Source organism: Python bivittatus, unplaced genomic scaffold (assembly GCF_059951505.1).
Source record: "Python bivittatus isolate LINGU-HERP-01145 unplaced genomic scaffold, Pbiv_v1 ctg000050_np1212, whole genome shotgun sequence".
NCBI classification, from domain to species: domain Eukaryota; kingdom Metazoa; phylum Chordata; class Lepidosauria; order Squamata; family Pythonidae; genus Python; species Python bivittatus.
Window position 1 is genome coordinate 11751497 of NW_028277033.1, and position 20817 is coordinate 11772313.

Sequence of the window (20817 nt, forward strand, 5' to 3'; positions counted from 1 at the left end):
ATTCATTCGCAGCCAGGAGAAGAAGCTCTCTCGTGGATTAGTATATAATTGAGTTGACAGAAACAAGCAACCTGTGTTTATCACATTCTTTAAAGCTTACAGGACCAGGAGTTTTGAAGACAGGAACCTTTTTCTTCTATTTGTAACTTAAAGAAAAAGATATCAAACATGCATGATATTTTAAAATAGCTTCTACAGGAAGAATATACAGTAATCACATCAAAGGATCTTTCTTTCTGTCTCTGATAACTTGCGAATGGAAAGTGAATCTAGACCATGCAGAAAGACTGAATTTGCATGTTTTCTTAGATGTTTAAGAGATTATCAGTTTTGCCACTTCCACAGTGACCCAAATTGTAGCTCGTGATGAATTCTAACATGATAATAGCAATCGGTATTTAGATGCCAAAGGGCACTTATTTAGTGTAACCCCAAGTTCATGCCGTCTGATGAGGCTCAGTCTGATTCCTTAAATTTAGTATCTGCAGTAGAAGGAACCAGTTGGTGCCCATCTCGGTTGAGCTTAAGGCAGGAGAAAAGGGGAAAGCATTCCTAGTGGAGATATAAGAGCCACTTCATGTAAGATGGGAGGCTGTATAAATACGATAAATAAGAAGAAATAAGAACACCCTTTCCGACATTCTTGGAAGGTAGCAAGCTGGCCGTGAGGTCTCCCTCCCCTGTTACTTTTGGTGGAACCTCTTCACAGAACTTCTGCAGCTTTGGGGCCTTCGCATATATTTCCTCAGCTTTTAAAACTTACCTTCATGACTTCAATATCTAAAGGGGGCCATTAAAAATTGTTCATGTTCTTAAGAAATATTCCAAATTTGAAGCAAAACGCCATATTTGAAGAAAGTGCAGCAAAGATTGTCCCGGCTGTTTTTTATTTTTGCTTCCGCCCCCCCCCCCAAATTCCTGCTCAGGCTTTTGAGGCATCGTCTGAACCCAACCAGCCGAGCAAGGCACGCTTTGGGCCTTTTTAAAATGTTGGACAATCGGAGGGACCGGCTCAGTCATTTTGCCTGAGAGAACCCTGACATTCTTGAAAGCTTATCAAGTGTTCCTGTAAGAGAAGATCGGTAACCGTTCACATGTTCCTTGAAGGAAGAGTTGTTTGTCCAACCACTACGAGACTTCCTGCTCTTCAACAAGTGTTAGATGGAGGAGGGGATGGCCAGGCTCACCAGGCTGGCAAGGGATTGGGGTGAACATCCTTTCCCAGGGCTCCCTTCAACACACAGTATTTGCCCAACAGATCTCATAACAATGCTCCTAGGCCAAGTGCCGGAGCCAAGAAAATATGCTCGGCTTCATGTCCCCATAACCCCAGCCATCCATTGATGATGAACGCATCAGCTGTTGGGAAGAAAGGCAGGAAAAGCCTTTGCACTCTCAGATACGCTCCGGGCACAGTTGTCTATAGGAAGCGTTTTGCCCATGTACCCTCAGGGCTCAGTTGAACCAATGTGCACCAACTGAGAGCAGCCCTGCCCCCCCCCCACAGCCCCTCTAGCTTGAGCTTAGAGCAGCCTTCCAAACTGGATTGTCCAGGGGCTTTCCCAGGATGAGAACTGGCACTGAGTGGGTCTGGAGGGTTAGGGGGGAGAAACCTTGGTTACAGCATGCTGTCAGGCCCCCTGGAAGAGCCACTCCTCCACAGAAGGCCCTCTCTGGGGCCATCTTGCCCCCTACCCGTCTCCGGTGCAGCTGTAGTAGGGGCACATGTAGACCCCGAACTGCTGGGTGGAAGAGGGTTTCTGGGTCCTGGCCGAGGCTCTTGACTCAGAGCCCTCAGGGGCTGCTCGGTATGTGTGCTCCAGTTTACTGCTCCCTTCGTTAGGCCACTTTAAGAAACTACTCCTTTCTTCATTAATGAATGCATTTGATATAGGAATATATACAGCAAAGCTTTAATAGAAGTACCAATTATTTCTTATCCTAGAAGAAGTAATTGTTTTCTAATACCTGTAACTCTAACAGGTTAGAGAAATTACAGTTAATTTAACTGAATTACAGTTAATACCTGTAACTGTAATTTCTAAGTGGAATGCTCCCCTTGTGATTTTTTTAAAAGAACGACATCTGTGCACAGGCAGAGTTTACACTTTGAATTATGTAAATATGTTTTGCAGACTGTTTCTCTGTTTTTGTCTAAACTTGTGTGTGTGGATGTGATTATTGTTTTTCTTGCTTCATTGTCAAAGAAAGATTGTTTCATTTGCATTTCTTGGAAAGATGGTTAATGCAACGCTTATCTCAATGCTTATTGTCCCTCTAACAGTTAACCTTTGGACTATGTTTCAAGCTGCTCAAAAACTGGGAGGATATGAAACAGTAAGTGTTGAAGTGACTTCAGAGGAAAAAAATGTGCACTCTAATTTTCTCATGTTTTTGCCGTGTGTGTGTGTGTGTGTGTTAAATACAACTAAAAAATAAAACAAAAAATGATCCAGTGCTGCAGAAAACACTTTGAGTTTATGGGGCTCTGTTTTGGAAACAGTCTGAATTAATTCCAAGCTTGGCAAAACTGTAAACTTGCTGTAAAAAAAAAAGAAAAACAAAAAAACCCAATTCTGAGTGGAAAACATACGTAACTCTTCCTTGTCAAGGAAATTGTTTGGGTCTGTCATTTTTTCCTATGTCGAGAAAGGGCTATTCTTGTACAACTAGCCAAGATTGCATAAAAGAACACGTGACTTGGCATAGTCCCCGACATCTGTTCTTGTCAAGTATGGGGAATATATTAAATACTTTAAAAAGTAATCAGCAGTGTCCATTATGGCGTGGCGTGGTGCAGTGTCTTTTCTTGTTTGAATGGTAACAGTCTTTCGCAGAAAAGGGTCAGGCCATGTAAACAGGAAGCTATCTGGAGTTCAGAACAGTGGGGAGGGAACACAGCGCACCGATGCTTTTTATTAACTAACAGTATCTGACACAGAGCCGTTGTTTTTAGCTCGTGGGGAAAATTGATGGTGGTGGATTTTACAGCATGTGTCCCAAACCAATAAAATATTGGAGCAACAAACTGTGATTAAGATCTTGAAATGAGAAGAAAGAGCTGCCTAATATGGTGGATAGAGATGGCGCCTGGAACAAGGCCAGTTGACATAAGAAGTTCATAGCTGGAAATGGTCTCCCTGCCCTTTGATGCCCAGAGGACTTTCTGCATTTCCTTGTGCAACTGGATTCAAAAGAGACGCACCAGACGTAGCTAGATGTATGGCAAACGACAGTTTTGCCTTTGTCCAGAAAATATGCAGCTTGGCTGCATTTAGGTTATAATGAAGTAACAGATAAAACCTGAAATGAATTTAAGCAAACAATTTGTCTGTAAGAAAAAGTGTATTGTTTCATTTTAATAACTGTGTTGCTAATGGCTGTTGAGATGCTTTCGTTATTACAGAAAATAATGAACGCACGCAAGCTTTTTTTTTTTTTTTTAAGCTCACCCTTTAATTGATGTTTGTTGCTTTTATTTTAGTCTACTTGTGTGGCTAACTCTGCTCTTATTTATTCAGGAGTAATGTCCATAAATTTAGTGGGTCATGCTTTGAAGGAAAACTGTGTTAAATTGCAAGTTTCATATGGTTATTGCCATACTTAAAAAACGAAACGAAAATACCTTAATTAACACACTGTTCCAAGGCATGCGGCAAGAAGCTTGACTTTCACTGGGGGTGCGTGTGTGTGTGTGCGTGCGCGTGTCTGAATTAGCCGTGGAATTCAATGGGCCGGCTAAACAATTGGCGCCCTTTTGAATTATCCCATCGAAGAGATTCCCGTCAGCCCCTCTCCAGGGGATTCTGTGCCACAGAGAGAGTCGGGGACCTCCAAACAAGGTGCCAGGGTGGAAACTGGAAAGAGATTAGGAAGGACTCTAAACGGGGCGTGGCGGGGGTATTGTATGCTGGGATTGGAATCTTAGCTTGGATTCCTGGCTCTGTTCAGCACAAACTGGGACAACATTTGAAGCTGCATCAAGCCTGTGGTCATTTGAGTGCAGGGAGCAACTTTTTCCCCCTCAACCAGTGAAAGTGGTGAAAACCAGCTATTTTACAACAGAGATTAAAAATTTTGCAGAAATCCCAAATCAAGCAAGTAGAATCAGAGGAAAAGTCTTGGTCTTTGGTATCATTTCAGTTTACCAGCTTTTCAATTGTTGTAATTTTAAGGAATCCCATCCCTTACCGAGCCTTCAGTGCTCCATCCACTTAACTCTTAGGAAGAACTTTGGATAGACTTTTATATTTCAGACTTGGTTTTAGGGTTGGTCTGATTTTGATAAGCATTTTTTAAATACTATAATAGTATATGCTTTATTTATTGGATGAAAAGAAAAGAAAAGCTTTTGACTGGAAAATGAAACCATTTGGCTGAGTGGAAATCTGCTTTTCCTTGGATTTGGCTTCAGGAGCATTTTGGACCAGTGCTTTACCGTCAGCAAGGAACCGGATGATATCAGGGAGCTAAGTCAGCACCAGCTGTATTTCATAGAGGGATGTTCTCACAGAGTTAATACATCCAGTCATGAAGAGCTTTATTTGGAAATGCATCCCATTTATGGTTAGAAACTTCCCCAAGGGCTCAGAGGTCCTAGAAAAAAACTGAGCTAGAGGTACTAGAAAGTGAAGCTCAGGGGGTCCTAGAAAGTATCACTGAGGGCAAGACTCCAGGAGTTGATGGAATCACAGCGGAACTGGTTGAAATCTCCTCCTTGAGGTTGACAAGCCGGTGTGGAAGAGACAGCAGTGGCCAAGGGACTGGAAAAGATCAATTTATATTGATCAGTTGATGACCATAAAAGGGGAGTGCTGAAGAATGCTCGAAATACAGAGCAGTTGCAGGAACCTCACATGCTGGCAGGTTCACCCTCAAGATGTTGTCGTTCAGACTTCAGCAGTGCTTGGACATCACACTGCCAGAAACAGCAGCTGATTTCAGAAGAGGCAGCAGCAACTGAAATCGCATCGGTAGCACCTGATGGGTTATGGAAAAGGCACGGGAGCTCCTAAAGGATGTTTCCTTTTGCTTTGTTGATTATGCAAAGGCCTTTGGCTGTCTGCACCACAGCAAACTGGGTCTTCTCCTTAAAAATCTATGATGACTAGGAACAATAGTGAGAAAGGTATATTGGCAACTGAATAGTTCAAAGTTGGGAAAGAAAGGTTCCAAGTTTTTATAACAACACTTAAATGCAGAAAATATCATGAAAAACGTTGGGTTAGAAGAAGTAGAAATTCAAGTTAAAACTGCTGATACAACTATGAAGGCTGAAAGTGAGAAAGACAGGGAATCTTTTGTGGAAGGTGAAAGAAGAGAGTGCAAAATCCAGTCTGCTGCTCAACATAAAAAAAAAAAAATCAAAATTCAAAAGGTTATGTTAACAGGAAATGCCGATCCAATGCAAATAGGCAGAATAGTAACAGACTTCTTCATCCTCCTAGGATAAAGTTTGGCAACTATAGCCATGAAATAAAGAGACATCTGCTACCTGGAAGAAAGAAAAGAAATCTAGACAAAATGTTAAAAGTGCTGAGATATTACATGGACAACAAAGGTCAAGTCCATGGTCTTCTCAGTTGTAACATACAGCTCTGAAAACTGGGCCATCAGAAAGACTAAACAACAACAAAAAAAGATCAATGCCTTTGAATGTTGGTGCTGGAGAAGATTGTTGACAGAACCTTGGGTGGCCAGATGAAGTTACACTGGGCTGCTCACTGAAAGTCCTAAGAATGAAGCTAAAGCTGAGATATCTTGGGTACATAATGCAAAGGTGAGAGTCCTTGAAACAGACCCTGATACTTGGAGGAATGGAAAGCAGTGAAAAAGAGGCTGACAAAGACTACATGGCCAATTCCAAGAATTCAAATCCTGGTGAAACTGTCAGATCATGAAGAGCTGGAAGCGACTGAACAGCAACAAAACAGTAACACTTAGAGAGAAAAATAGGGAAGACAGTCTCTCTGAATTATGTGCATTTTAGAGACAGTTGTGACAGTCCATTTTGCAAATAGAAATAACTATGAAGTAGTATCTGCACCTTTTTAATTAAAGCAAGTACATTGTTTACATTCTCACAATGGAAATTGTCAGATATTATGTTATACACTATATTCCCACCAGCTGAAGACAAATTTATGAGGTGTTCCAAAATGCTATGAGCTGATGCATATTTAAAACAGGACATTTCAGGGCTGGGAATTAATTGTATATTTATTTTCAGTTAATTCAATTGTATATATGTAAAGAACTATCTAATGGGAGAGTTTCATTTGCAAGGGATCTCAGCGAGAATCCAGGTGCCCCCATTCTGAGGCTGGATGGACACAGTTGTCTAAAATATGGGATACATTAGGTAGTAATGGTCATTTTAGGGAAAGGTACTTTAAAGACAAAAATGCAAACTGCTAGGGTTCAACACGCAGACTTAATTATCTAGTGACTGACTTTAGTATCTTGGAATCCAACTTTTCTCATGAAGTCCATGATTTGGAGGTAAACATTCAAGAACAGGCACCCCAGAAATGATTTTTCCCCCCTGAGGGAATCCATTCCAAATAGGTTGCAGCCTGTGAGATACCTCTCTGAAATGCTCTGCTTGAGGGTTGTATTGCCCGCAAGTCATGGCTTATTGCTGCGTGCCTAAGTAAGACCAAGCCTATCTCTCCTTCTCCTCTTTCCCACTTCTTTCTCTTTCATTTTATTTGTCTGGATGGGCAAGGCAGAAATCAGACTACTAAGAGGGACCTAATTCAATAAAAAGAAGTTTCTTTCCTTCCTGTTTCATCCCAAGAGAAGATATTCCTTTAGTGGCCAGGAAAATACAGTTAAAGAGGAAATAAGTCACTCAGTAGAGCTCCCCAGGCTGTGAGTGTGATCTCCATACCCCAAATGACTGCAAAGTTTCCACTTGTCCCTTAGAAGTCAGGTTGCAATGGGACAGACATCTCGTCTCTAGCTTGAAGGGGAAGCCCATGTGTTCAGCTTTACAAAGGACATTTCTGTGTTGGAAGAACTATCCAATTCCAGTTTTATCACATTCCTAAAATTGCTTTTGACATTCAGAATCACTTTAAAGCAGATCTTTTCCCCCCACTCTAACCAGGAGCCCTGTGCCAATTCTTCCTCTATCGCTCTGCCAGTTTACATGACAGAGGATCTTCATACATTCATGTAAGAATTAGTTGAAATCACTGAGATGGAATTGGGCCAAAATCCTATGCACACTCGTGCTTTGGAGTCAACTTTCCATGAAGTGAATGGGCTCCCTTCTGTAAACGGAAGGGAGAGGCTGAAAGGCCGGCCTTCTGTTAAGAAGATGCTTTTCGGCTGTGACTGCTCTCTGAGTAAAAGATCTCACGGTACATGGTTCAGGATCTTTTATTCAAGTAATGCTGTAATGAATGCAAAAAGGCAGCAGCATGAAATAAATAATGAGGAAATGACAGAGTCGTCAAAATCAAATGTTTTCAAAGAAATGTAGCCATTTTTTCTTTTAAAATAGCTAAGTCTTTTTATGAATCCTCTTCCCTAATAGTATTTGATACATCAATATTGTCCTGCTTGGGAAAGGTAATTGTTCTCTCCTACGGGGCCACTTCCCTGGAATTTTCCCACCGCTTTACAACCTCGGCAATATCTTCTCTTCCGACGGAGTGAAGTTGCACGCGCAGATTTCCCAGTGGAAGAGAGTTACCTGTTCTCATTTAAGCTTTCAGGACTTTGGGACTCATGTATGCTTGAGAAAGTTTTCCTCATCTGAGCAGGACCACCGGGCAACACTCGTGATGCCCCAGCACCGTCTCTGCAAGATGTAGGCTGTACAAGAGCCCCACGCTTGGATCAAGTTTTCAGCAAGGCAGAAGAGGCTTCTGGCTTGAAAGGGGGGAAGCCTCTGTTTTTCAGAGCAAGCTTGTTATTTGGGCGTGCCTTCTGTAACTCAGATCCCACAGGAGCACATGATCCCAGCTGGGGCTGCATGAAGCATGGTGTTTATCTGTATTTTGTGTAAAACGTCTCTGGCGCTGCCTAGTTTGGCTCGAGGACGAAAGTCTTTTGTGGCTTTCCTATTACTTGGGTCTTCAGTGAAACCGGAAAACTCTTGTGAAGCTCCGAAGCCAGACCAGACATGCACATACAGGCTGCCCATGCAATCGGGTGGATTAAAGTTACTCGGAATTAATCAGTTACAACCGTCAGCTCCAGGCAAACCGGAACAAGATAACTTACCATTCCCTGGTACCCCTCAGACAGCTGTCCAGGGGGATGTTTGCAGCCTTGAGGCACGCTCTGGTCCTGGTAGCCACACGGAGCAAATAGTGAGTCAGTCAAGGATTTCCTGTGGCCCTTCCAGCATTAGTTGACACATGATTTGAACACAGAAACTCACTCTTGAATGAATTACTGGATGTATTCTCAGCCAGAAGATAGATTACCCTTGTTTTTTTGTCTTGAGACAAAGGACTGGGATGTTGAAAAAAAGATCCTCTGAGTTAGCATAACACCAGTCTCTCAGAAATAACACTGACATGCTAGAATTATCCTTTTCTTTATGTGAAGCTCTAGCAAGGTCTCTGGACCTCAGTCATCCTTTAAAATGAAAGGATGTGTATGCTGACACCATTTAACAATTTTTTGCACAGATTGTGGTAGGGGACTTTGTTTCAAGGACCAAAGCACTATGAGCACTTTTAATGGTGGCTGCTGCTACACTCCAGAGATGCTTGTCCTTCAAGATGCAAAGCTCTACTGCAGTTCATCCAGAGCTCTGAAGGGCAGTCCATTTCTAAGAATTGTCTTGCCAGATCCTCTTGTCCAAGATTCATTTTCCAAAGCAACCAGATGCTGGTCTCTGGAATCTCTTTAACGAGGCATAAAATAGCTAACTTCCCTGGTTCTTCTCTGAAAAATGGGATCCAGCACTGAACCGTTTCTGAACATGGAAGCTCCTGTTAATAACTTGGATTTAGGGTTTTTTCTATTTCTAATGTGGTTGCCTTGATCAGCCTGAATGGAACTGTCCAGAATGGGGAGTAAGGGCATTTACAAAAGAATGAAAATGAACCTTAATGTCTAGAGAATATCTTGTGATTAGAGTTTCCTTGCTGTGTCAGAATGCGTGATTGATCAGAGCTGCAGAGCAAGGGGGAGAGAGAGATGGAGAGAAATGGATGGGGCTTCAGGGGTCTAATGCAACATCAGGAGTTTCTCTGTCTGCTGCAGAGTCTGTTTCCATGAGACTCTGCTGACGACCATATGGACAGCATCTGTGCATATAACATGCATCTTTAATAAAAGCAGATAAAGGCACCTTAACATATTTCTTAAGTTCTTATGACATCAGCTTGTATAGAGAACAGCTCCTTTCATCAGACATATAGAATATTATCCTGAAATAGGGCAAGAAGGGAGAAACGACAGTAAACAGAGAGGTTAGGGAGAAATGAAATATTGAAGGTACAGCTGACAATTACTTCCTTGGCTATATCATTTCACAAAACAGGTGTGACACAGTGAGTCTTATGTTGGTGAGCCTACCAAACGTAATGCTTCCTATTGATTCCAGAGTAGCTATGACTGCCAAAACCACATTGAATTTGGATTTTTAAAAAGGGCTCCATTAAACATTTCCACCTCAGAAATCAGCATTAGCAGAGATGAGAGTGGCATCTATTCTGCTAAAATGGGCATTTAAGAGGGGAAGGAGGCATTCAGTTTTAATCCAAAACATACAGCAATCACAATTGAGCAGGATGTTTTTACCTTGATCTTCAAAACTACCTATGAGTTATTACAAGCTTTCCTGACATGTTAGTTCTCCGGGCTGGAAAACACATTCTGGCATAGCTTTTGCAGGCCCTATTTCAAAGCTCTTCTACATGATGCTCCTACTCCACGCCCACTGGTTGCAGACCATGATTTCTACCCTGCAGGTCTTTGAGAGTCTTCCTTGGGAAACGTAACATTTCCAGCAGTCAAGCCATTCCAAGAAGGTTCTCCTTCTGCCCTCTTCTGGGAGCTGGTTGTGGTGATACATGAGTGAAGGAGACACAAGCCTGCCTGCTTAGATGCTCTCCTGTGGTGGACCAGCCTAGGAGCATAGCAGAAGAAATCAGCGGAGTCCAACCTAACCAGACCAGGAGAAGACCAGCCGAAGTCAAGAAGGGGACATTCTCCGCTCCCATCCTTCCTTGCAGGGATCAGATGCTGGACCGCGTCCACAGTCCCATCCTTTGAGGAAACAGCTCCCTGCATGTATTGGGGAGAAAACAGAGCTGCTCATCCACAGAATGAATGGGGAATCCCACTTCCCTGAAGCCTGTGCCAGGCCCTGAAAAAGAACCTCAACTGTTCTTAGCTGCTGTAGTCCCCCTTTTCAAAGAGCCCCCGCCCGAGAGGCAGGAACTTTTGTGCTGGTGTCCAAAGCCTTCATGGGGCTCCTGCAACCTCTCCGACCTCTGGAAGCACAAATCCTACTCTCCCTTGTTTTCCTTCAACCACTGCTGCGATCACAGTTCAATGGGCATGGAAGACCAGCTGTAAAGCACGGGGGTTGTGTCCTGGGCCAGTTCTGGACAAACATCCCACATACATTTTTAGCGGGGCTTCGTCTCCACCCGATTGCAGATTTCTTTCTGCGTGCATGGTGTGAAGCACAGACAAACATGGATTGTATGTCTGCACATGCTCAGATCTCTCGTTAAGGTTTTCCCGCATGAGAGGCAAAGCATTGAACTTGCAGCTGTGCTCCGGGGTTTAAGGTTTGGGAGGGTGGAATGAGCAAGGAACATCTGTTCTGTGCACACAACCGCTCTGCAGTGTTTAGGAGGAGGGTCACTGACTGAATCAGGGTATGTCTGCGTGACCACAGTAGCTACAAGGGCGATTTCAGAGACAAGGCCAGGAAGAAAAGTTATAGGTGAATATTTTTTGCCCAGTTCTATCAACGCTCAAATATTTCAGGATACTGTTGAATAAAAATTTAATCTCCAGCCAGAAAGAGGTAGCGATTATGTCTAATGAGAAGAAAACAAAGATAGGATTGTTTGTCTGAAATTGTAACATCACCAAGTAACATTTATTTTACTTCTGATCCTTGCTTTTTGCAAAGAAAGCATTTTACCTTTATGCAGGGCAGGAAATGCACCATTTCTCCTAATCAGTACTAATTAATTGTACCATTCATCTCCTTTTTAGATTAAAATTACAGCACACACACACACACCCAACTTGGCAAGTTTTGATACTGATTTCCCTTGGTTCTGTTCTGATCATTGGGTTAACCATACAAAATCTTTGCTCCCCAGAGGAAAAAGTCCCACTGAAAACAGAACTGAATTCACCCATCATTTCTGAAGTCGCTTCTCTGCCATTTCCCACTCTCCCTCTTTTGTTACGCATGCCTTATATCAAGCTTTTTTCCCCTCCTGTCCTATTTTAAAATAGTTTGGACTGTATAAAATAATGAAGACACATTCAGTTACTTTGCCACATCTTCCATCTGTTTCTCCATTAATCCTATTTCCTGCACAAAGATCGTACACATAAAAGTCATAGCTTGCAATTTAACATGTTATCAGATGTTTGTTTTATTTTATTTAGCCAACTGTAGGACATCGTTCAGATATTAATCTTAGTGTTTAGATTTCATTACCATTTGATCTATATATTTTACTGACCCAGATGAGTGAAAATAAACAGCTTGTAATGTATAGAGTTACACAGATTATATTTCTATATGGATTTACTGGAGAATGTGATGGATTGAGGGTTTGTAGTCAGCTCCTTGTCACTAACTCAATAAAATAATTTTGTAATCATTATTTGCGCTGAGTTTGGGATTCATATTCATAATTTACCAAGGGATTTCTCTGAATGCATTTTAACAGTTAATGCTCTCAGTGACTAAAATTCTTTTTTCAAGAAAGTGCATACACAAAATAGTCAGATTGCTTACTAACAAGACAGAAATAAAATGCAATTCCAGAAAAAAACAGATGTAGGTGAAATAAATGTGCAAAATGTTGTTTGCTGTAGGAATCCATGTTCAGCTTGTTCTGCACTGGGTTTATGGCTTGTGCTTCATGCTCTTCTAAATGTCTCACAAACGCATTTATTGCTGTGAACTCAAAACGCTGCACACACACACACACACACACACACAATCTGTGAAGATGCAAGATTAAATTTTCCATTGCCACTTTTGCAGATAACAGCCCGTCGACAATGGAAACATATTTATGATGAATTAGGTGGAAACCCTGGGAGCACCAGTGCAGCTACATGTACACGCAGACATTATGAAAGGTAAGATAACAAATATGAAATGTTTGTGTAATAAAGAAGAACAATTGAACTGGAGAGCCTTCAAAGCCTTTTGTAAAGAATTGGGTAGGGGGAGCCTAGAAGGGTTCTTTATAAAATCACTGTAAATACCTCATCACCAATTTAATCCTGTAATAGGCTTTGATTTCAACCTGTGTCTGTTCCTTAAGTCAGAAAACAAACTGTTGGGTGTCTGATTTCTTTCAGTTTTGGACTTTCATTTCTAAACAGCTTTTCTTAACCTGAAGCTCTAACAAATAAGCAAGACAATCAACAGGGTGCCAATGGAAGAAATGTTAAAGATCTGATTGGCTCTGTATTGTCTTTTCAAAATAATTGTGTGTGTTTATGTGTGTGTGTGTGTGTGTGTGTATGAAGCAACCAGTAGCTGGTTTTGTTCAACTTGTATGAGATATATACATACATACATACATACTCGTTCAGATTGATGGGACGGTTCCCTATTCTTTTAATGTTCTCTTTCTTCCCTCTGCGGCTAACAACAATTTATCTTTCTGAAATGCAAAAGACTTGCAGTTTTATAAGCATTGATTTTATACCCTGTGTTAATAATACTTTCCAAAGCTTGGGTATCCAGCATATATCAGATAACATGATACGGTTGTGCTGCTTTCTCAAAAGAATTTTGAGAAAATACGGCCATCAATAAAACATGCGCACTTTCAAGCTCCGAAAGGAACAGGGTGATCTCATGCTCCAGATCACTAGCCGGTCGCTGGAGGGGCCAGGAGAGCGTGCGCTGGCCTGGCCGCACGGCACATGGCCGGGGACTTTCGGCCAGGGGGGAGGGCCTTTGCCCAGCCTCAGTCCGTCGGCCGGCAGGCCCGAGCGAGGTGTCGGTCTTCATCCGGGATGGCGGTCTGGTCTGGCTAGAAATCTGGTTTGCCTGGGAAATAAGTAGATGGTGGTTTCGTCCAGCACTGACATCGCTAGGAAAGGGCTGTCGGCGCCCTTCGGGTTTCTTCGGGTTTCAGGCCTTCGCCATCCTAGGCCAGCCTTGCGTTGTCACCTGTGGATGAAATTAGAGTCCCTTCACGAGTTTTCTCCTGACTGACCTCTCGCGATGAGTAAAGGGGCCCTCCCGCCTCCGTGCGCGTCCCACCAGAACAGATGTGGAAGTAACTGGGGTGGGGGTGCCGTTCCCCAGATCGCCCACAGGTGCAGCAGGGTCTGCTGGCCCCCCAGGACAGCACGTGGCTAAGGAAGAACTGCCGTGGGTGCAGTGATCCACCCAGCCAGCTCCCTAATAGGTTGCAGAGCTAATTTTAAAGTACGAGGAATTTCAGGAAGCAAGGAGGATGTATTTATTTTGTTCATTTTAAATCCTGCTGCATGCGCATGGAAATTTCCCTTCCGCAACATCCGTGCCAGGTAGGCTGCTCGAGAGGGAGCGACTGCCCAGAGCCCCCAGGGCTTCCACCGCTGAGGGGAGATTGGATGCTGGCCCTCCGGCTCGCCCCACACTGAGCTCTGAGGCGACCACCAGTTTTGGGATAATGCGTAGAACGTTATGAGCATCTGAGTGACTTGCTGGCCATTGTTTGGATCCCCTGCACTGATCCCCAACAGGCAGGATTGGCTTTAGTAAGTGGATGGGAGACCACCAGGAAGGGCGCGTGCTAGCCTGGGGAGTGGGAGTCAGAAAAGCTCTCGGGGAAGGTGGTGGCAAACCTCTGCTGTCCTCACAAAAGTGCCGCCATGTATTTGTGAGAAGTCAGGCTCAACCGGAAGTCTTCTTAATTATCTGAATTAGAAGGGAACAGCCCCCCGACTTGCAGGGGGGTTCAGTCCTGAGGCTGAAGGACATCGGCTTCCTGTCCGAAATTACAAGGAAGAATCATGGCCGGCGTGGAGCTTGACCTCCAGTTCCTGTTCTCTCCAAGCCAGCCTCCTCTTGCTCCCCCCCTTCAATCTTTAACCCTCAAATTGTGCATGCACGCGCGCACACACACACTGCTTCCATTGTGGAAGCAGGCTGTGCTCCACCCTCCAAAAAGGCAGAAGATTATTTGAACGCGTTATTGGCATATTCCTGTTTTAATTGTCTGTGGCTAACTGCCAGTAAACATTTTCGTTTTCAAAACCAGGCAGTGCGGCTGCGAGTTTCCTAAGTGTTATTTTGGATGTACGTCAGAGGCTTTCTCCTGCCTTCCTAATGAGCGCAGGAATGCAAGTGCAGGTTGCTTGGAGGCGATTCAATGGGTGTTTTTGTGGAATCATAGACTGTCCACGAATGCGTGATCTAGCCACAGCCGTGCCTCTGGTTGGCTTAAGTCAGCGCAAACACTTCATCAGAAGGCTTGGCTTCCAAACCTATCCATCTCTGTCAGGTTTTAGCGTTTGTACCAGCTCTTGCCCATGGTCCATTAGTACTGTACTTAATTGCTCAAGTTACAGATGATTACCCATATAAAAAGCGTTGGCGTTTTCCCACAGAGGAGCTGTTGTTATGGTCCCAATTCCACACACACAGAGCGCACAAGGTGCTATTTTGATTGCGCGGCTTTAATTCTCCGCTGGGATCACGTAACATAACCCAAGCGCGTGCCTGCGTTGTGGGGCTGAGGCGTCGGGGGGGGGGGGTTTCTCCCCCCCCCAGCACATATGCCTCCTCGTGTGCCGTTTCGCCACCCTGGATCGCTTGATGGGGCTCAGGATGGCGGAGCAGCATCGCGCTTTGGGGCTAGTGAGGCCCGTGTTATTCTTTGCAATGTGTTATCTGAATAACGATATTAAATCAGATGGGGTTCCTTCCAGAGCCTTTTCTTTAACCTCTCCGTGTGCAAAATTCATGATGGCTGACTTTCATTTCTCTGAATAAACAGTGATTTTTTTTTCTCCAGAGAGTTAAAGAAAAAATAACAGCCACCAGATTATAAAGAAAACATTGTCATCTATCTGGGAGCTCAACATTTTTAAACAAACTGTAATTAAGAAGAAGAAAAGCTGTGTTTTAAAGCCTTAAGCCCTTGTACAAATCTTCTATCTTGGGAGGTTTCTTTTTCCCTTAATTGACTGGGAAGTAGATAGTTAAAATGTATGGATAAGGATGAAAACGCAGGTGTGGAGGGTGTTGGATAAAACAGATACACCCAGCAGATCTTCAAAGTGGATTTCTTCATTTTCCCAGCCCTGGGACGATCGCCACCTCTTGCCTCGGGTGAAGGCAAGGCCTGCCATAACCAGAGAGACTCGGGGGGACCCCAGGAAGACCCCCTCGGTGCCCCAAGAAAGGCCCCCCAGGCAGTGCCCCGGCCTGGTCTGTGCTGGCAGTGGGCGGGGCCAAATCTATCATCGCTTGGGTTTGGTTTTGTTCCTGCGCCGCTGACATCGGTGGACAAAGAGCAATGGGGAAAAGGAGTTACAGGAAGACCCCCACCCCCACCCCCACCGGGTAAATTTCCCTCAGATGGAGGCTGTCTCGCCATTTCTGAGAAGAGGTCGGCGGGGCGCAGAGTCTGCCCTTCCGGGAGGGGAAACTGCCTTCGGTCCAGGGTCCTCGTCCTTCCGGCGTGCGCGGCAGGCCGCCGCCCCCGGGCTCCTGAGAAGGAGAAGCAGCCCTGGGGCCTCCCCCGGCCCCGGGCTCAGGCAAAGGAGGCGGCCCTCGGAGGCAGCCCGCTATCTCGGTTCACACGTGCACGCGGTGAGCCGGGCGTCCGCGCGCCATTCGTCCAACACCGTCTCAGTCTCGCGCGTCTGACGTTACAGGATCAAGACAAGCGCGGGCTCCTTTCCCGTCCTTTGAGTCCGGCGCAAAGGAGGCGGCTCCGACGAGCGTCCTGGAGGCAGGCAGCTAAATAAGGGAGCCGCCGCGCCGCGCCGCGGGGGCCGCCCCGCCTAGCTCTGCCGCAGGAGGGGAAGCTTTTGCCCGGAGCCTAAACGCCGGGAGTCGTCTGAAGGCGGCGGCGGAGCGGCCCTTGAGCGGGACGCGGCTTCCGCGGGCGACGGGAGCCCTCTGAGAGCAGGCTCGGCGCCTCCGTCAGAGAGGCGGCCTCACCTCCTCGGGCGCGAAGTCGGGACTTCTACCTGGACTCGCGTAAACGGAGTAACCCTGTCAAAAGAAGGAAACCACCAGCCTGCGTTGACCCAACACGTTGGAGATCCAAGGATGGATGGATCCCTGTGGAGAAAGGCATGCGCGGAAACGTAGGGCGCGAATCCGCGTAATCCAGCTCCACCTTTGCTTGCCCCTGTCTGCAACGAGGGGTGCGCGCGCGCGCATGCACACACGCAGTTGAACCCCGAAGGATTTGCTCTTGAGGAGATGCACCGAAGGGCGCCTGGCCCGGCGGGCTGGGACTGGATGGGGCAGCCGCCCACCCTCTCTTGCCCCCGCCCTCTAGGATGCAAGTGAGATCTAGGAGTTGTAAGAGAAAGAAGGAAGCGGAGCTGAACTTGTTAGATATTTGGCACGGCTCATTCTGCCTTTCCCATTTGTAATATGCACATTTGTCCATGAAATCTCACTCTGTATTTGGTTTAAGGGCTTAAAGTTTATTGGCATCTCTCACTATTACTTGGCAGACTTCATAAATGAAATCAACAACAACAGCAACAACAATAATAGTAATAGCAGCAGATGCTAAATGCTGTCACATGCCAGCTCTCAATTCTGTCAAACAGCAGTTCATAACAGTGAAACAAAAATATTAAATACTGTTGCATGCCAGTTATCAATCTTGTCAAATCTTAAACACCACTGCATGCTGACTTATGAAAACTGTCAAATGCCATCTGTCAAATCTGAAATATTGAAATTAAATCTGATGTTTAAAATCAAGTGCCGTTGACTGCAGGCATCAATTGTTTGATGCCTATTGGAATACCGAGAGAAATTTCGGGTCACATTCACAATATAACTCTAAAGCCCAAGAGAAGAGAATGTTGGGGAGCCTTTGTTTCCCTTCTACGGTACCCCCTCAGGTGCCCCCAGTCAACTGGCATCGACAAAGCCCACGAGGGTTTGGTTTTGTTGGCCAAGCCAAGCTGATTCCACACAGGCTGCCTTTCAGCCTTTGTATTCCTGGAAGGATGTAGGAGAAGGTCCAGGGTTTTGGGGTAGATTTCTCCACACTGTGGTTTTAAGGCTTGGGCTGTGCATGAAACTCTGCGTGGAGAGGTGCAGCCCTCATGCTAAGCCACAATCTCACCCACCATGATTGTTGAATAAGCCGTATTGGGCTGGGTTCACAGAACAAACTAAAGGAAAAATAACCCAATCGTGTGATGGCTTAGGACTGCAGGGGGCAAGTCCAACCTCAGTTTGTTTGCATATATCTTAGTGGCTTGTAAATTCCTTCTCTTATCTGAAGATTTTGTTAACTAAATAAGGCCTTTCTTTGCATTATAATGAATTTATTGTCAGGCCATGTAATCCTACTGCATAATATTGCCCCACCACTCTGCAACTCCTCTCTACTAGCGCTTTGTGGATCTGGGGTGCCTGGAAATGTTACTCGCTCTGGGAAGATTATTTTCTTTGCCTGCTTGCTGGAATCAGTGCCGGTGCTGGTTAACGGTGTTGATATTTAAAACATCCAAAGCATTTGGACCAGGGTCTGCAGACAGGAGTGAGAACTAGCCACTCCCTGCATGCCCAAACAGCTGGTCCTTTCGTACTGAAGGCCAGAGGCTTATTACCCTTCACAGTGTGACGGGAGAGCGTGGAACACAGGTTGGAGGCTTCTTCGTGGCCTTCGGGTCGATCCCCATCGAACTTCTTCCAGCGCCCAACATCCTCAGCTGCTCCAGATGTGCAGGGTTTGGGCACCGAGTAAACTCCCAGAAAACCCACCCAGGTGCCACTAAGAATCTGCAGTGGGTGAAATAGGAGTCCAACTGACCCTGAGGAAAAACAGCAACCATTTTTATCCACCCCACCAAGTTAGGCCGAAAGGGAAACGGAGGTCCTGTAATAGCTACAAAGTCATGGTGTTACACTGTGAAGTCATGGAAGATGCCAGAGAGGCCAACATCCTGATCCAAAAGTTGATTTGTTTAAAGTTTTAGAGATAACCCCGGACTGGGACGTCAAAAAACACCCCAGGAAAAGGCATGGCAACCCCCGTCCACCTTCTTGCAAGGAGAAAGATGCGGAGGAGCCCTAAGGCCACCAGACATCCAGCATGGCTCAAGGGAAAGTTCTCTTGTAAAAAGTAGCAACCTGTTGCTCTAAGTAAATCACCCAGATTTGATAGGGCTTCCTCCTGAGGAATTTAGTATTTGAATGCAGCCTACATTTATTTTCCTTGCCAGTTCCCAGACATAAAACACTTTATATTGTTTGGCAATCTTGTATAAAATTGGGAATGAAGAAAGGAATAATACAAATGCTGGAGGAGTAGGTCCTTTGCAGATGGAGCCTCCTCTCCTTCTCCTGTCTGTTGGAGACGCACGTACCTGTGAATCCCGTTCAGCCCACAGTCCTGCTGGTCTGCCTATTCTCTCTTGGCCTTTTTAATTTGTCAAAAGCAGGGTGCATATTTATTTGTTTATGCCGGTGTCCAGCCGGCAGGTCTTCTTTTTTGAAAGAAGAGAAACGCTTTAAGAACGGGGGAAGTTGGAAGTGGTTTTCTGACATCGCAGCACCAACCGTGGGCAGAATTCAAACACTCTCGTGCTATCGGAGTATCACTGCATCTTTCAGCACAAAAGGCCTGTGCTATTATACTGAGCGAAAGCCGCCCCAGCCTTCTTGCAGTGATGCGTTTAGGTAACTAAGAGCAAACTAATAAAAGCTTATCAAGCACAAGCACGTGTATTGATCAGCCTGCGCCTCCAGTCCGACTGGATTGGGCCTTGGCACCAGCTGGGAGAAGGGCCCCATCTCCGGCCAGACCTGGGCATTTCTGAGGTTCCCCAGCAAGCAAGCACTGGAGGATCAATTGTTTGCCTTGGCGTTTTGTCCCACTCCGATAGATAACAAGAGGCTTTCTACTTCCATTTCTATCCTCAGGGCTTTATCATTAAGATTAAATAACTGTACTCTCAAGCATGTGAATGAACAGACATTTTTTCAATTATGTGAGGAATGGATGCTTTAACAAAAGGACTATTGAACAGTCTGCAACTATGTTTCTCTCCCCTCACCTCTAAGTACAAAAAAACCCCATTAAAATTAAAGTATCTAGTGACAGAAGAATGCAGTTATTTGCCCTTTAAAGCCGATTTTTACATCATTATTCCAAGAATCTTCCAATCTGTTTAAATCAATATCCATTTGGATAGAGATGTGACATCCTTGATGGGAGAGGGTATCACCCACCTTGGCTAATCCAGGAAGGTAAAAAACCAGTTTGGGAGAAGGCATGATCAAATAGTAGCAGCAGGAGAACAGGGTGACCCTGAGCGCTTCCACGGAAATTCTGCCCCAAAAGGGAACACGGGCAGGATTTAGCCAATGTTCTCTGAGTGTCTTCAGTCACCACGAAGTGGAGCTGGCTCCAGCCACCCTCTTAGGCTCAAGTTTGGAAACCAAGTGATTTTGTGGGGGATTTTCATCCGGTGTGCAACCTGCTTTACAGACCATTGCTATGGAAGCCTATCCAGAAACAAGGTCCCTCAATAAATCTCAGCGAGGCTGGTTCCAGGTTCAGCATCTGGGGTTTGCAGCACTACGGATCCGAAGTTTTTAATCCAACTTCATTTTAACATCAACTGGCTGTTCTAGATTTGGTTGACTGAATCCAGCAACTACCTTCTACGTACAGGCCTTCCTGCTTTAGATGACTCTTTTCCCACGAGAGTGATAGTAAAATTGCTCACAAGAACAGGGAGAGTTTTCTGCTAGGAATAAAAGGGAGCTCTGACTGCCTTTCCAGAAATGGACGTGCTCAATTTGAACAATGTTTTGTGAATAAGAGGCTATTGAAACATGCCCATATTAACTGCATATTTAAATCAATCAAAGATGCTCTGGTTTTTGTTGGCATGTGAACCAAATTGATCTTCTTCTAAGAGATACTTCACTTTGCTGCCAGGAGTGGGCACATGGCAACCAGAGTTTAGCTTTGAAGCCCTTCCTCTACCTGGGGGTAGAGGGGAAGCAGACCCCTCTCTCTTTTGATAGGGATGGTAGCCACCAGGTCTGTTTCTCTTGCTTCCCTAGAGCCCGTCACTTGTAAGTCTGGTAGTCTGTGAACTTCTGATCCACACTGGCCAACAGCTGTGAGCGTGTTAAGCTGAAAGTATCTTGAGCAAGTTCTACCCAGATGTTTACCAGCCACATGTATGTGGCTGAGTCAGAGCAGAGTATCTCTACTCAGCCCCATGGCAGAAATACAGTAATACCTCGGTTCACGAACGCTTCTGTTCACGAACAATTCGGGTCACGAACAGCACCATTCGCAAAATTTTGCTTCTGTTCGCGAGCTCCGCATCTGGTGACGAACACGACCTGCGGCCATCTTCCCTGCTGTGACACGTGGTCGTGGCTTCCTGTAGGCGAGGGGGACTCTCCCTCCAAAC

The 20817-nt window shown here is 45.1% G+C and overlaps 1 protein-coding gene across 5 annotated transcripts in view; it reads left to right on the plus strand.

Annotated features, from left to right (window-relative positions):
* ARID5B (AT-rich interaction domain 5B) overlaps positions 1-20817 on the plus strand; it is a 164778-nt gene that overhangs the window by 130032 nt on the left and 13929 nt on the right. For all 5 annotated transcript variants that reach the window (XM_088130006.1, XM_088130026.1, XM_088130018.1 and 2 more), the window contains 2 exons: positions 2285-2337; positions 12215-12312. In XM_088130006.1, coding sequence (XP_087986132.1) covers positions 2285-2337; positions 12215-12312 — 151 coding nt within the window. The remainder of the gene's footprint in view (positions 1-2284; positions 2338-12214; positions 12313-20817) is intronic.